The 16,941-nt window shown below is 37.6% G+C and overlaps 1 protein-coding gene across 1 annotated transcript; it reads left to right on the plus strand.

Moving 5' to 3' along the window:
• The first annotated feature begins 158 nt into the window (after window positions 1–158).
• ppp3r1b (protein phosphatase 3 (formerly 2B), regulatory s1ubunit B, alpha isoform, b) lies at window positions 159–15,437 on the plus strand. Its single transcript, XM_065295302.2, has 6 exons — window positions 159–429; window positions 6,577–6,616; window positions 9,861–10,037; window positions 10,452–10,511; window positions 10,755–10,939; window positions 13,333–15,437. The coding sequence occupies exons 1-6, from the start codon at window positions 427–429 to the stop codon at window positions 13,378–13,380; spliced, it is 513 nt and encodes a 170-aa protein (XP_065151374.1). The 5' UTR covers window positions 159–426; the 3' UTR covers window positions 13,381–15,437.
• The last annotated feature ends 1,504 nt before the right edge of the window (window positions 15,438–16,941 follow it).

Consider the following 16,941-nt stretch of genomic DNA (forward strand, 5'->3'; position numbering starts at 1 on the left):
GTACGTACAGCATAGGTTACCAAAATTAACCAAGTTTTTTTGCATAAATATTTTATACAATATTTAAATCAATATGGCAAAGCCAACGTTTCGTCTATTCACAGAGAAAATAAGGCAGGAATACCCGGATGTACAGTTCTAACGCACCTCCCCCTCCACACGCTCGGTTTGCTCTTTCCCTCCCTCTTTCTCTCTTCACCACCAACTCAACCCACTGCCTCTTCCCCCTCCGTTGCGCACCTCCAGAAGCCACTGCAGTGAGCCCGTCATCCGTCGACTGAAACACCGACAACCAAATCCCATCGACTGGCCATTACGATCGTCGACTCCGGTCCGAAAAACGCCCTTCCACAACCGCGCGGAGTCCACCAGGCCCAGCTGATTCCGTGAGTTTCTGCACAAGGCGAAGACGACCCGACCGACAAAATGGTAAGGAGCTACCGTCAAACCAGTGCAAACATGTCCGAGATACTTCCGCAAGCATGTTGCGCTTCACATCGTTTCAGCGGTTAAATTGTGTTTTCTGGTGCCGTGACCCCGTTTGAAATGTGCTTGCGGTGTCGTGATCGAAGCTGTTGTTGATAAAACGGAGCTATGGCTGTCAGTGTGGCCCACGTTCAGGCTGTGTACGCTACGAACGGGGAAAACAACGCGGAAAATGCGTAGATTTAAAAGATGTTATTTGTATATTGTATTTAAAAGTGATACGTTGTATATGTTGAACACTGTAATGCCGCGGCAGGGAAACATTGTATCGCAGCTTCATTGTAACGGAGGCTCGATCGATGCCGCTGTCAAGTTGATCGAGAGCTTGTTAGCCTGTAAAATAGATCCGTTGACAACTTAAATCGACTTGACATCGACTATGCTGGCCTATCAACTACACGAATGTGCTTTTTGTTGAACATCGTTAATATAATATAAGCATCGTGGATGAACCTTGTTTACGTGGTCTTCTGTCAATTATTGCGTCCACAGGGTTGAGTTTGTGTCATTGGTGACTTGAGAGAGAGGAAGGCATGTGTTTATGTAAAATTTATGTTGAGATAACTGGGTACAAATCATACAGGGAGCTAACGAAACCTGCTGCAGGGTCCTCGTGCTCGTGGATAACTTGGAGATATCAGGCAGTTTAAATAGAAATTTACAGTAGTCATGGAAATTAACACGATATGATATTAGTGATTATACCACGGGGCTGTTGAATGCTTTATTCTGAATGGTTGAGAAATGTACCGTGGGTATGCATTATTTGTCGATAAACGCACACCTAACCTGTCAAAGCAATGTCTTGACAATAACTGTGGTATAATTGACTCCACTGTGGTCAGTTGTCCACTGCACATTACTACCTTGGGTGTTCATTATTTTCGAATAATTTAATGGCTGGTCATCAATTGTTCCCTACCTATAACATTTTCTAGTCAATAAGTTCACCGTAGTGTCTTAAAGGGATAGTGGAGCTAAAATATGGACAATCACTTTCATTCATACTGTACCAGGAATGCATCCATTTTAAGAGTTTTTAAGGACCTTGCTGTACGTAACATTCGACCGTGAAAGACATGCCGTTTGCACTCTCTTCAGAGAATAGAAAAGTATGCATACTTGGGATGCATAGCATTACATACATCCAGGGAATCCTTGTTGCCTTCACAGACCCAGTTTTAGCCTGGCCCTTGACTTCAGGCGCCCGCTTTTACTGGTTTAAATTTTATCGTAATTGACCAGATGTAAACTGTGTCTAAAAAATGTAGGCCCACACCTATGACCTTCATTAAGAGATAGTAATGTGCATTTTAATAGTCACAAGTTACTTTATTGTGCATAATGGATGTGTGATGTTATGAAACCCCGCTTACTTTTAAGGCCTCCCGTCTAACAAACTATAACGCCCACTTGCTGTATTTTAACAATCCTACTAAATCCTGGTACATGAAGCTAAGTGCCCTGCATTTAAGTTGAATGTGCATTTGCATAGTGTTTCACATTGGCTTAATTTTAGCATTTCTGAAAGGTGGTTATTGAAGCATTTCGCTTTTTTTTTCATCAGGAAGAGCAAAATATTTTCTCTGTTGTGTAGAAGTCGTGAAGGTAACGATGCCACAACATGCCAGCCGGCACTTTGATGTCTTGCTTTTAGATAAGGCCACTGAAGGAACCCCTCGATTGGACACTGGAGTGCTGGAGAAGAAAGTGATGTCATAAAACATAGTTTCATTTTAGCCAATAAGCAGTTGAGATCCTTGCCGGGTTACTTGTTCACTGTCGAGAGACCATATAACTGGATAAAGTAACCTTAAACCCTAAATCCAGTTTAAGCTAATTTGCTGTCTGTGTAACGCTGATGTCAAAATAGCACAGACCTACCAACTGTTGTTGTCTGTGTTTGTAGATGCACTGGAGCGTCCTAACTAATTTTAGAGTTACAATGGCTGTGTCTGAATGCAGTAAATTAGGTGAAGTTAATTAGAGCCCTTAGGGAGAAGCATTTGAACCGGTGTGACTGAGGTCACTCACCTGTCCCGTTCTGGTTTAGTCTTCTTTCACAATGTATGTGTACACCCAAAATACTCCTGTACACTTTGTCTGCACCAAAGGGGTGCTTTAGTTTGGTTGCGTTAAGTAGATAAATTAGAGCACTTATCCATTTATGTCTCATTTTAAAAGGTTAAAGGATATTATTTAAGCTGGGATTCATTTGGGGTTCGTTAGATTTTGGGTCACATCCCGTAATGACACGTAACGTCTAATTAAATTATAATTCTGCACCTGTTGGAGTTTTCCTATTATCTGCAATTTCTGCATTTATTTCTGATTCGATCAGAAATTATCACAACGCGAACGCGTTCCGTTCAGGGCTCCAGATTGCCACCAAATTTGAGAGTCTGCCACTGAATTTTACATCCAGTCACACATGTGCGACCAGTAAATTGTACCTTTTTTTTGTAATGTGACACTGAATTTAAATCAGCACATTGTACTTTCTGCATCTATCATCAAAGTATTTATTAGTAATACAGTGTATTACTTAGTAGAAATGTGAATATTTGGTTAGCATGTTGATTACAGTATGTGCCCCTAAATTTTCTGGTTGCGCCCCTAAAATTTTCAGTTGGGGGCCACTGTGCTCCTAGTGAAAAAAGTTAGTCTGGAGCCCTGGCCGTTCCAGTGGAGAGCTCCCTGATGGGCGCCCTTACGGCATTGTTCTTGCATTTTGTTCACACATGATGCGTTCCGGAAATGTTTATGCAATGTTACTAGGTCCCCATTCCGGTAGCGAAAAATTCCAGGAGGTTTTGCGTTCACACAGAAGGCACACTGGCAATGCGCACCGCCGGACTTTTGTAACCGTGCATACTATGTACGCGTAAGGCGCGTATAGGAGAATATAGTATGCAGCCCAGGAGATGCATTGCATTTTGTCGCAATGCGCATGCTTCAAACATCTGTGTACACATATATGAGCCATATAAACTATGCTTTGCAAAAAAAAAAACATATTATACTCCGGGCTTTAGTCACAATGGATGTGATTTTACCCTGGACGCTCTAAACCATATGGATGTCCCAGTTTATTAGCATTTTCAAAATTTCTGTTTATTGTCAATTGTTTTGTTAAATGTAAATGCTCAAAACTTTAAAACGCATGCAAATAATAAACTTTTGTCATGAGGATGCAATTGACCGCGACAGATATGTGTTGTATATGCGGTTTGATGGGGATGTGAAGACGTGTTGCGCTGTTGACTGGAGCGCGTCCTCATAGGAAATACACATATCTCTGTAAGGGCAAAGAGAGAAATCCAAATCTGCATGTCGCACATGAGCAACGGGTTATAACAATGCTCGCACTATGTAAAAAATGCTCTCTAATTGCAGCCGCATTCAAGATCCCGAGTATGCAAATGTAGCGATTACCGATCAAGTCATTTAATGCCGTTATCGCATCCCTACTTTCATTCTGGTTTCTTCAGGATCATCAGAATTCAAACAAATGCCACACGCTACAGAAGGTTTAAAAAAAGCAAGTGTGTATACATCAGTCATTGTTAAGTGAGATGATCTCTCTTTTTCCTCTCTCACTCTGTTCTTTTTATCATGACATACTTCGTTTTTCTTTCTGTGTCTATTGCTTTCTTTGTCTCTTGCTATTTCTGAATGTCCCAGTGTGATGGAATTGGGTTGGTGGGAGAATGGCCTGATTTCTGCAGTGCATTTCCTCTTTTAACTTAGCACAATGGTAGAAAGGTATTAAGTTAACCGTTGGAGATTTTGCTAGATCGGCTATGGTGCCAGACTGCTTTATGTTATTTACATTTCTGAGCAATGAAGCATGACGTAATGCAAAAACACAGTGGGCTGTGTCTCAAACATGTCAAGACAAAGCACAACGTGTAGCATAATTTAGTTGTTAATGGTCGTCAAGCAATTTTGTGTCGAATTTAATTGATGTGTAGTCATGTGTAAATTCATATAAATCTGCTCTATATTTGTCACCCTGCTTTTTTATATCTATACCGGTCATGTTGACTGACTCCTAGTGTTAACTTTCATCAGTAAGGTTTGTCCTCTTTCAGTATGCTTGGTATTAAGATTGACAGTCGATTATGTATTGTCAGTGTTTACATCATTTGGCGCTTGTTGTCTGACACTGGTGTCCGCCTCCGTAGCACTGTCAACGCACTCTTTAGATCTGATTAGCTATTTAGCTCAGACGTGTTAAGTGCTAGCGTGGTGACTGTGAGGACCATTTTAATTCATGTCTCTGCTGACACCTGAGTGTCATTATGTAGCAATGCATAAAGCTCTTTACTAAATTTGCATACACAAAACTTCTTCAAAATGTAAAGGTACCGTAGGCATAGATGAATAATACGAGCTCTGTACATGGTAATAATGACATATCATGAGCCTCAAACGCGATTGTTTCCTTCTGTATGCAAAAGACCGCTGGAAAACAGGCCAAACTCAACATAACAACGACTTTGACGTTACAGTTGTGATGTACGCCCCAACATTAAATTTAGTACAATGTTGTTACAATGCAAAAAAACAAAGTTGTGACTGCTGAGTTAGCGCTATATGCTAGCGTTTAGGCTGAAGTTTTACTGTTGACGTTACAGTTACGTTTTGCAGGTCCATACTGAAAAAACACAAACTTACCGCTCAGAAACGTCCATTAACAATCTCCAAACAATTGATTGTTCTTCAAATTCTGTATCTTCGTCTGATAAAGGCTCAAACATATAAGGTCTGTTTACACACACACAGAGCTACTGAATGAGCTGCTCTGTGAAAGAGCCAATCAGAGCAGAGCTCAACATTATTATTCATGACCCTTTCAAATAAGGTAATAAAAGACAGTTTCAATCTAAAGGCAAATGCTAGGGTTGTAAATGGACATATAAAACCATCTCTGAATAATTTCTACACTTAATAAAGCCACAGAACCTCTTTGTAGATATCACAGAACAATTTAACAAATTATGTCAATGCATTCTTTGGCACCTTTAAAACTTGTCCTTTATTTCACATTCACACATATATGAATTTCTGCTTCTGAAGTGACACGACACGTTTGTAAAAGAAAACGCTTAATATTTTGAGCGTTTTTTAGTGAACGATACATACGATACATACATTGCGCATCCATAGAAATGTACCATTCAGCACATGGCAGGATGCTGATAGCGTCAAATCTCATTGGTTGAACACATCTATGAAGCTATTGAAGTTATAAACGTGCCACCATATTGGCATTTATTGCCCCATATGGAAAAAAATCATATTTTCAAACATAATTTGTAATATATTAAAAAATATATATATATATGTACTGAAATATAAAACTATAGACGGTTTCATCGGACGCACGTGATACACGTCTGGATCCGAACCTTACTTCCGGTTTCATTTTTTAATGCTCTGACTAGTTGCTAAACTGATCTATAAAACAAATGCCTCGACGAAAATAACAAATGTTTTGGTTTCCTATGTAATCTATGTGTTGTTTTTTTGCTTGTTATATAAATAAACTACGTTTAAAGAACTTTGTTGTTATTTATTCTTAGCGGAGTTTACCGGAAGTTGCGTGCGGACCGCGACAGCGCTTGTTTATGTTGTTACTGCTGAAACGGTCTATATATTTTGGCTATTTAAAAAAAATTAAAATATTTATATTGCATTCATGTTGCATTGGGTTACAAACCTGTAAAAAGCAGGGTTGATGTTCAAAAATATACTTATAATATTATATTTCATTTATAGTACATTTTATGCTTTAATTTTATACAAACTTTTATATTTGGGCCAGGGAAAATACATATTTTGTTGTAGAATTAAAAATAAATTATATATATGTTAATATATGTTAATGTATGAAGATTCAAATTCAAAAATATATTTAATTAAGCTTTACTTTCTACAAAATGTATTTCGCATATATTTAAAACATATTTTTGGCCAAAGAAATAAAAAAATTTGCCGTAAGTGGCACTACATTTTCCCCACTGTCTATGTTTTTTACCAGTGATAATTTGTTGTATTAATTTGTACTTCTCCTTTCTCTTACAGGGAAACGAGGCGAGTTATCCCTTGGAGATGTGCTCACACTGTAAGTAAATGGGCTCCTGTGCCATCATACCTGCTATTGTGATTTCACTAAGATGAAGTTTTTATAAAGACAGAAGAATTTTTTAACACTGTTAAAATTAGTTTTAGAGTTTATAGCAAAATTGTTTTTTATAAACCTGCTATATTAAAAAAAAGTTTAATACATCTCTAAGGACTGATATGTGTCATAGAAGGGACACATTTTTATACACAAAAATCTAGTTTGTCCAACCAGTCCAAAGTTAGTTTTCCTTTCTCTTTAAACACCCAGTGTTGGGACGTGAGGAAGAGGGTATTCCCTGGATAAGAGGGGCACGCTTAAGTTTGGAAGGGGGCCAGCACCGGTTCACTCAGACTAGACTGGGTGGTGTAAAGTTGTTAGTAAAAACGAAGGCTATAAATGCCTCCAGTTGGTAAAGGTCAGTGTCAGGGCTGCAGGGAGAGCCTGGTTTATTTTAGGAGTGTAGGGGGTGGAAGCGATACTTCAGTTTATGTGGTTTAATTCATTTCTGGTTTGTGTTGCTATTATTCTTAAAATTTTGCATGCTGTGGACAGTCAGTCCAATTATATTTGCATGCACCTAATATTTGATCTTCTGCAGCTGCATAGGACTACATTGCCCAGAGTACCCTTTTCTGGTGCTGTTGCTACGGCAACATCACCTGTTTTCTGTGATCATGGAGAGTAGGAAGACCAGTTGGGATTCCAGCTGGACCTTTTTTGTTCATATGATGCAAAACAAGGATGGAGCTATATGCATGTGCCCCGAGGCTGAGACTAAGCAAGAATATGAATCATAAAATTGTGCAAAATATAAAATTCAAAAATCAATTATACATAGAAGGTTTTGCCCTAGAATGCAGTTTTTTTATCTTGCAGGGAAAAAATCACATATGTTCCTTTGTCTTAGGAGCCAATACAGTAATTCAATGCAGAGTACTATAACAGGGTGATAATGTGTGTGTCGGTGTAAAACTGAGCCACCTGTTGGTCAGATGGATGCTTAGCAACCACAAGGACACCATAATCCCACAGCAATTAACAGCTGGGGTAATGGAGCACTTTGATGACATCATCCAAAAAGCATTCATTCGTGTGCACTCTTTGAGCATAGAAATCAGGCAACAAAATATTCTGGGGTTGGACCTCCCTTACAGAAATGACACCAAAAACATTCATTGATTGGTGCAATGTATGGTTTTTAAAGTGCAGTGTCAAATTATATGTCTAAATTTGAAAAGAAATTGGGACCCCTGTCCTTCGTTCAGTTTAGGGCACTTACTGTATGTAAATACCACCTTAGAAATGCTTTAAGGTTTCATTTTTGGGTGAAGAGACAGTTCACCCAAAAATGAAAATTCTGTCATCATTTTTTTACTCTCATGTTGTTACAAACCTGTATATATGTTGGACTTTTTGGACCTCAACATTTTACAGTTTCAAAGGGCTCTAAATGAATCCAACCAAGGAATAAGGGTCTTATCTAGCGAAATGATCGTAATTTTAGGGAAAATCAAACAAAATGTACTTTTAAACCACAACTTCTCATCTTGCACTAGCCACGTGACACGCCAGCGTGACCTTACGTATTACATAATCACGTCGAAAAGTCACGCATGACGTATAGGGGTGCGCGGGGCAAAAACTAACGCGGGGTTAGTTGTAACACGGACTGTTTACATTGTTGCACAGGGTTAAGCGTTTTGATTTTCCAATCTCCTGCAAATTGTTGTAAATGTATCATGTTTTTCCAGAGAGTTATTGATGAACGAGTGTTTTGGTGGCATGAAAGTAAATTTTTTCATCATATGTTTTTATTCGGTTTCTAAGTTGGGTGTGTAAGATACCAAAACCAATGCTCTGTCATATTAATCAGTGTCTTGTTGACTAAAACATAGCATCATTTTGAAATATGTCTGCAGGTCTTAGCAACTTTTTTGGTGGGCTTGGAAATATTTTGACCCAGCGGGGTTAATTGTAACGCTGTGTTATAACTAACCCCTCAGCACTTACGATATGAAAACCGCTAACGTTAGCGTAATTCTTGCTGTTGTTTTAAATATACTACACGAATGATTGCTGGCTGCCAACAAAATAAATGTGCCTGTCTTATCAAAAATCGTGTGTCAAATTTATTTTTGTTCATATCTTTAATTCTCAAAGTTTTTTAGCGTGCGGCCCCCCCTTGTGTACTGCGCATTTCTTCGCGGCCGCCCCCCAAAGAAAATTTATGACACAATTTTTTTCTAAAACTCAACTTTTAATTAAACAAAACATATTAAAGGATAGAAAGTAGTGCTGTTGGTTAGTAGCCTTATTTTTTTAGGTTTAATTGTGCAGAATTCATGATAAATTAATTTATTTTATAAAATGTCATAAAACTGGGGCCCCCCTGGCACCATCTCGCGGCCCCCAGTTTGAGAACCACTGATGTAAGGTCACGCTGGCGTGTTACCCGGCTAGTGCAAGTCGAGAAGTTGTGGTTTAATAGTACATATTTTTTATTTATTTTTGGGCGAGGATAAAGGTTTTGGTCCAATAAAGTCCACTATATGGAGAAAAATCCTGGACTGTTTTCCTAAAAAAAAAAAAAAACTTTCTTCTCTATATTCACTATTTACTAATGGGGGTTGCCTGTGTACGGCAACAGACTACAATTTCAGTATTGAAGCAATTCAGCACATACAGAGATGAAGTTTATGTAAAATGTACCTCTCTTGTAGACCGCAGTACAGAAACCTTAAATTTGAGGCATGCATATTACATTTTTATTAAAATTGCAGCTTTTTATTTGCAATTCAATAATAGTGCTGGGTGATTTGGATTTTAATTTGATTAATTGTGCAGAGCTGACTGCCCTCAGCCTGCGGATAACTGGTGTGTACCACGTGCCTATCCCAATGAGATTAGATTATTTAGTGGTCCACACAGCACGACACTTTACTGTAGTTCAACAGCGGCTCTCTGAACGATGATCATGACGACCAGAGAGGAGAAACCGGGTGAGGGTTTTGACTTTTTGATGGGACCTACAAAGGGTTTGCGTTAAATATGGATTATTGCATACGCCCCCCTTGTGTATGTGAACGGTCAACATGGTGGATCGCCATTTTGAGAGTAAACTAGCAGTGATAGTGGCTGGTCGAGGGAAATCCAAACAAACAAGAAATATTCAAGAATGTTTGTTTGTATTGGTACATCTGTAGAAATAATTGTCGTCCGTGTTTCTTTTTCTTTGTTTTAGTTGATGCTGATGAGATTAAAAGACTAGGAAAGAGGTTTAAGAAACTTGACCTGGATAACTCGGGGTCTCTCAGCGTGGAGGAGTTCATGTCTCTACCGGAGTTGCAGCAGAACCCTTTGGTCCAACGAGTCATCGATATATTCGACACGGATGGAAACGGGGAAGTAGACTTTAAAGGTATCAAACTTATCAAAATTAAGCTTTCTTTCATGCAAAATTCAGCCACACACAAATCCCATAATGCATTGTGACAAGCTTGACGAAATATCTTTCTAGTTAAATATCTATATTTAAAAAAATGTTTTACCCACTATTTGTACGCCTTACAGTTTTATATCTCAAAAGGCAGCTGCTTACATACGCAGTAGAGGACAAGGCAACATACAAGGTTTTGAAACGGAGCCGTAGGGATAATATTTAACTGCATCATGGAGAAGTTTATTGCAGATTTGTGGAAGCACAAGCTGTACTGCTCCAGAACTCTGGAGTCATAGGGTCTTGCCAACTTTATAGATGCACCGTGTACTTTAGAGTTTAGATACTTCAACATAAATTCCCTGCTAACCCTTATGTTTATCCTATTATCTTCAGAGTTTATCGAGGGCGTCTCGCAGTTCAGCGTCAAGGGCGACAAAGAGCAGAAGCTTCGCTGTGAGTATCTTTCAATATTCAGTCATTATTGTTGCGTTCAATTGCCGTAGTCTCAATCTTACAGCCGATTGGTCCATTAGTGAAAGTTCAGAGGTGACGTGCAGATTCAACACTTGTTGTAGACGGCCTATAAAAGCAGCACTGGACGCTTTCAGGCTAAACATGGAATGAAAACTGTTCCTTATCCAAATTTGGGCTATAGCATGAAATCATCTTTCTGGCATTCGTCATTTGTTTCTGCAGTTGCGTTCAGGATTTATGACATGGATAAGGACGGTTACATATCCAACGGAGAGCTGTTCCAAGTGCTAAAGATGATGGTGGGAAACAACCTGAAGGACACTCAGCTGCAGCAGATCGTCGATAAAACCATCATCAACGCAGACAAGGATGGAGATGGGAGGATATCCTTCGAGGAATTCTGTGCTGTGAGTTACTCCATTTCCATATTCCTTTTGCATTTTATTATGGGCTGGATTTAATTTTGGGATTTAGCACAGTTCACCCAGCAAAATCTGGAGTCCTTTTATGCCTCTTTACAAAGTCTCAATTTTGTTTTGGGAGCCAATAAGAACAGGTTTGATTTTTTTTAAACGCATTAAGTTATTTTACATTATTGCAGCAGCTCTTTTACCCAGTTTAACTCAGATACCCTGTTGTAGCTCAGCTCTCATTAGCTGGGTTTCTATAAAACTTGAAGCAATTTTTTTTAAATTCACAAAAAAATGAAAAACAAAGAAATGCAAATTAGGTGCGTTTCCATGAAGTTGTTTAAAGGAATAACTGTGGTATTGGTAACCAACAGTAAACAAAACAAGGCATGCTTAGAAAATAGAGACAGGACTGCATTTAGTTGTAAATTTACTAGCAGTGCAGCTTATAATTGCCAAACTAAATGATGGACACAGAAGAAGAAATGCAGAATTTTTGATGCAGGAACTAGCAGCAAGGGCAATGCGATGATATTGTGCCAACGTCAGTTGATACAGCAAAACAAAATAATTTATTCGGCAAATGCGTTTCCATCTCCCATGAGTCACATTTACTCTTTTTCGCATGAATCAAAAACTTCAAGCGAGCGTAAAAACTTTTCCAAATTACATTGTTTTTTCCATCACTCGTTTCTAATGAGATACTTTATGATTAACTCTTTCACCGCCATTGACGAGATATCTCGTCAATTAAGAGAAAACGCTTCCCTGCCAATGACGAGATTTTCTGTCTTTCCGCAATACCGCTATTATCCACCAGGTGGATAATACCCGGAAGTATTGCCCTATGGCAAGCGGCTGAAAAGTCCGTCACAAAAATGGAATTATCTCTGCTTTTTGCTCAAAATGTGGTGTTTTTGCAGAAATTTACCCATATTCAAAAGCTGATTACAAAAGAACCACTGAAGGTAGGATGAAACGGTTTTTTTTTGTTTGAAAGCAGAGGGTCTGTTCTTTCATTTGGTATATTGTATGTTTATATATTTAAAGAAGAACATTTTCTGGAAGGCATTAAACTTTGGTAAAAATCATGAAAAATGCTGGCGCTGGCTGGCATCTTTTTTAAAAAACGCTGGCGGTGAAAGAGTTAAGGTTGTCAAAATTAATAACGCATTAACATAAATTAAATTTAACGACACAAATTTGATAATATTTTGTAAAAAAAAAAGTGAAAAAGTTTCAAATAAAATTTTGATTTTAGTTTTGTGCCAAATCTATTAGTTTTACCATTGATTTTAAATTATAGTTTTTTTACCTTTAAAAAATCTTTATTTTGCTAATTTTTTCGCTAATAATAAACATACATGTGCATAAAGTATCTATATTTGTCCATGCTGATTAGAATATTAAAAACTTGAAGTGTTAAATTACGGTAAATATTGAACAGATAAAAATGTGCGATTAACTCACGATAAAATGATCGATTGACAGCCCTATTCAAAATGCACATAAAACCAGTGTGATGGAAACCAAGCTCTTATGACATTTGAATTTACAGAAGTGCATTGTTGTGGCACCGAGTTTGTTGTAGTTTGTAAAAGTGTTTTTTTTTTTGTTAGAGAAAATATATGAGTTATTTTAAAAGTATATAAGTCGCAAGGGGTATATTTGTAGCAATAGCCGACAATGAATTGTATGGGTCAAAATTTCCGATTTTTTACGGATATTAAATAAAGATCATGATCCATTAAGATATTTTGTACATTTTCTACCGTAAATATATATATAAAAAAATGTATTTATAATAAGTAGTATTTGTTGGTAAGGACTTCATTTGGACAACTTTAAAAAAATTGGCACCCTCACATTCCAGATTTTAAATAGTTGCATCCCGAATAAATATTGTCCCATCCTAACAAACCATACATCAATGGATAGCTTATTTATTCTGATTATTGTACTTAATCTTTTTTATTATTGTATAAATTGTATAAATCTGAAGTTTTGTGGTGCGGGGTCACATATATCCCTTTGGAGTATATTTTGAGCTTTGCAAATTTGCAGATCTTTTTATGCTCAACAGCAACGTTACACTTTAAATAAAGTTTAAAATATGTATAAAAAATTCATAATAGGACGCCTTTAAATTGATCATTTTAAACTGCAATGTGAGATTTGCATCTCTTTCTATGTTTAAACGTAAAATTGCAAGTTTAATTATTATAAAGCATTATAATAAGTTTAACATTGCGATTGAGGGAAACGTAAGGTAATCAGTTGATAATTCTCAGTATCCAAAAAGTAACGGATTGCAGTTATAAGTTGAATTTTGGACGTCTCCCTTCTTGGTGTATTTAAAATGCACTAATATTTCCCTTTTTGGTTCGCAGGTTGTTGGCGGCTTAGACATTCACAAAAAGATGGTGGTGGACGTGTGAGGAGACAGAAGGCCATCTTCACTGAACATCCTCATTCACTTCTCCATTTCTGAGAATCAGCTCCGCTAACACGCTTTCTCTCTCTGTCTCTCTCTCTCTTTCAATGGAAGTATTTCTCTGAATGATGCCTCTGTTCCCTGTCTATAGTCCCTGAGCCTTGTAACGCCTGCCATTCTAAGTGTTATAGAGCATGAGATTCTTCTGTCCAAATTCTCGGGTATTTAAGGACAGTTAGAGAGATGACTTCTCTGTCCATCACCGAGCGATTCAGTTTGGTGGAGAAGGAAGAGAGGAGGGTGTGTATGTGTGTGTGTGTGTGTGCGTATGCGTTATCATGTGTGTGATTGTGTATGTAAGTGTACATTTGTTTTTGTTTCAGTTAGGAGGGATTTTTTTGTATTTATTTTGGTCCTGTCTTTTTTAAAGATGATCTACAGGTAAATGTGTATATGACCTGACACACTTGATCTCAGTGCAACACGCTTCAAGCATGAAGTGCCAATCACGACGTGTATGTGAGATTTAACAAAAGCTGAATATTTAAATGGCTGATTTATATTGAAAAATACACATCAACACAAGTCTTTTTCCACATGTTTTACGCAAACATTATTTTGATTTGCTTCATATGTCTTGGAAAATGCAAATTTCACATTTTCTATGGAGAATGCTGTGTATGTATGTACAAGTGTGATGTTAATATTGTCAGGGAGTTCAATTGAAGTCTTTTGCTTTCTGATATATTAGACTAGAAAAAGAGCAAATATATTCAAAGTCGTGCACATATATGGTTTACTTTTAAGATGGGTGTGTTATTGTTCGTGTAGGGGGGTATCAAATCACACCACGTTACTATAGGATGGATCGGTGCCATCGGTCAATTTCTCAACTTTTATTACATTTTAACACAGCGAGGAAATAATATTATTTTACCTCTTAACCTTAAAGTCACATCACAATAACACCCGGTTTGAAAATCTACTGCGGGCAGCATTGTAAAGATCTTAGTAGCTCATATTTGTATATTAGGGATCGATGGACAGATTGTGTGTTTTGTGGGTTCGGGTGTTTTTTTAAGCTTTAATCGAGCATGTCATCGACACGTCATTGACAAGTGATCACAAAGTAGGCAAAACGAGGTTTAAAATATCTGAGCGTCCAGAGTCTCTTTTCCCTTCATCATTTCAAAGGTTGATTCAAACTGTGTGTGTGATTTGATCGTTTCATAAAAGGGAGACCAAACTAAACGCCGTCGACATGAATTAATAAACTTCGCGGCGTTTTGCCACGCGCGCTATTTGCTTTACGTGTGATTCTTCCCGCGCGATCGGGTGTTTGGCGCCAACTGCTGCACGGTGACGCTCTTTAATGTCTTTCCCAAAGACCCTCGTGGTCTTGTGATGTGCTTGCATGATACAGGAGGGTTTTCGCCCTCTTTTCTTTCTGTTGTGCATGGAGGTTTTCGGGGAAAGAGATTATCTTGTTTACATATGAATCGTACTATTGAGATATTATATAATCTGAATGACAGTTACATACATATATATGGACGTTGCCAAACCTTTTGGTAAATGCTTAAACATGGAAATGATTTTAAAGCGAGTTTCTTCACTACATTTATCAATTATTATTATTATTATTAATATTATTATTATTATGAAAGAAAAATAATAAAAATAAATGTGTGGGTTATTCTTGGATAGGTGTCGGTCACTCCCAGCGAAGCTCAGTTTTTTCCTCTGATTAATCTGATAATGTTAAAAAGAGGAAGTTTGTTTTTTTATTATTTTTCTCTTTCATTTCCCTTCATGATTTAATGATTTTGTACAGGATAATGTGTTAGTGCTCTCTGTTTTGTATTGCTTTAGCTGGGCAGTCAGACAGCCATCTAACTTAGGTGTGGTGTCGATGGGAGAGCGTGTTGGGAAGTGAAAACGTTTCGCTTTTATGTTTTTGTTTCTTTCTTCGTTTCTCTGCATGCTGCGTTATATGCTGTGGGATTCATTGAAATGTCATTCATGAAAATGAGAAATAAATAATATTTGAGACTTGTAAAACCGTAGTCTGTGTGATGATTACACCGGTTGCCAGGTTCATTCCCAAAACGCACCAAAGCGACATGATGTACATAGCTAAACTATTATGCATTAAACATAATTTGTTAATGAAACACACCTCATAAACACCTGTTTAACCCTCATAAGCTCTTATTTTCCTGTATACGTTATAGTTCCTTGTGGGTAAAAATGAACCCAGAAATGAAAGCTTGATTACAAAAATATTTTTAAATTTTTAATGATACAAATAATATATATATTTTTTTGTTTACTTCCCATACATTAATGCTGTGTTTTGGGAGATATGAAGTACTTTTGTACCTGTTTACCAATCAATTCCTCAACTACACCATTAGCTTCCCTGTAAAATATCAAATTTTTATGAAAATTAACATAAATTATTATCTAAATTTGATTTAAATTGTTTTTTAGAAATTGATCTAGATGTTATGTGTTGAATTCAGCAATTTGGTGTTTAGAAAAAAAACATAAAATAATTGTAGTTTAGGAAATAAATCTCTTCGACCAGCAGAGGCCCATAGCGACCCATTCGTTTTACTGGATGTGGCCAACTGCTCAACATCAGTACTTTAGTGAAACATTTTGTGAATTTATGGTTATATAAACATAAGAACGGACATTAAAAATAAATAATATTTCAAATAGTAGATTTTTTTTGTATTTTTTGATGCATTTTGAAATTTCTGTTTTTACAAAATGCCACAGAAATTTGAGTGTGTGTGTGTGTGTGTTTGTTTTGCATCTGTGGCTGTTTTTTGCCAAATTCTGTAAAAGATGCTCTCTGTGGCAGTCATACACGTGTGTGTGTGTGTGTGTGTGTGTGTGTGTGTGTGTGTGTGTGTGTGTGTGTGTGTGTGTGTGTGTGAGTGTGAGTGTGAGTGTGTGAGTGTGAGTGTGAGTGTGTGAGTGTGAGTGTGTGTGTGTGTGTGTGTGTGAGTGTGTGAGTGTGTGAGTGAGTGTGTGTGTGTGTGTGTGTGAGTGTGTGTGAGTGTGTGTGTGTGTGAGTGAGTGAGTGAGTGTGTGTGTGTGTGAGTGAGTGAGTGAGTGAGTGAGTGAGTGAGTGAGTGAGTGAGCGAGCGAGCGAGCGAGCGAGCGAGCGAGCGAGCGAGCGAGCGAGCGAGCGAGCGAGCAAGTCTTTTCTATATTGCATTTGTGCTCTAGTACCAGGCCTACCTTTCTGTGTTAACAATTCAGATTTATTCTGGATGCACTGATTTTTTTTACAAATAAAAAGAAAGAAATTTTTTTTGCATTTCCCATTCATTTCAATTGGGGTCATTTTTACCCCAAAAGGACCCCTTTTGGTCAATTTTTTTACACCCCTTTAGAACAACCAAATCAAGCCCAGTTTTTTTATATGAATCTTGACAGATAACTGGAAAAGGCACAAAATCTTATTCCACTGAGATGAAGGGAACCATGTTTTTTAACTAAAGAAATTGGCTTGGGGTAAGATTGACCCCAAGGGACTTATTAGGGTTAA

This window comes from Paramisgurnus dabryanus, chromosome 4 (genome assembly GCF_030506205.2).
Source record: "Paramisgurnus dabryanus chromosome 4, PD_genome_1.1, whole genome shotgun sequence".
Lineage (NCBI taxonomy): Eukaryota > Metazoa > Chordata > Actinopteri > Cypriniformes > Cobitidae > Paramisgurnus > Paramisgurnus dabryanus.

Coding starts and splice junctions, on each gene's coding strand:
- ppp3r1b (XM_065295302.2), top strand. Junction 6,617..9,860: donor CTTGGAGATGTGCTCACACT/GTAAGTAAATGG, acceptor TCTTTGTTTTAG/TTGATGCTGATGAGATTAAA. Junction 10,038..10,451: donor CGGGGAAGTAGACTTTAAAG/GTATCAAACTTA, acceptor TATTATCTTCAG/AGTTTATCGAGGGCGTCTCG.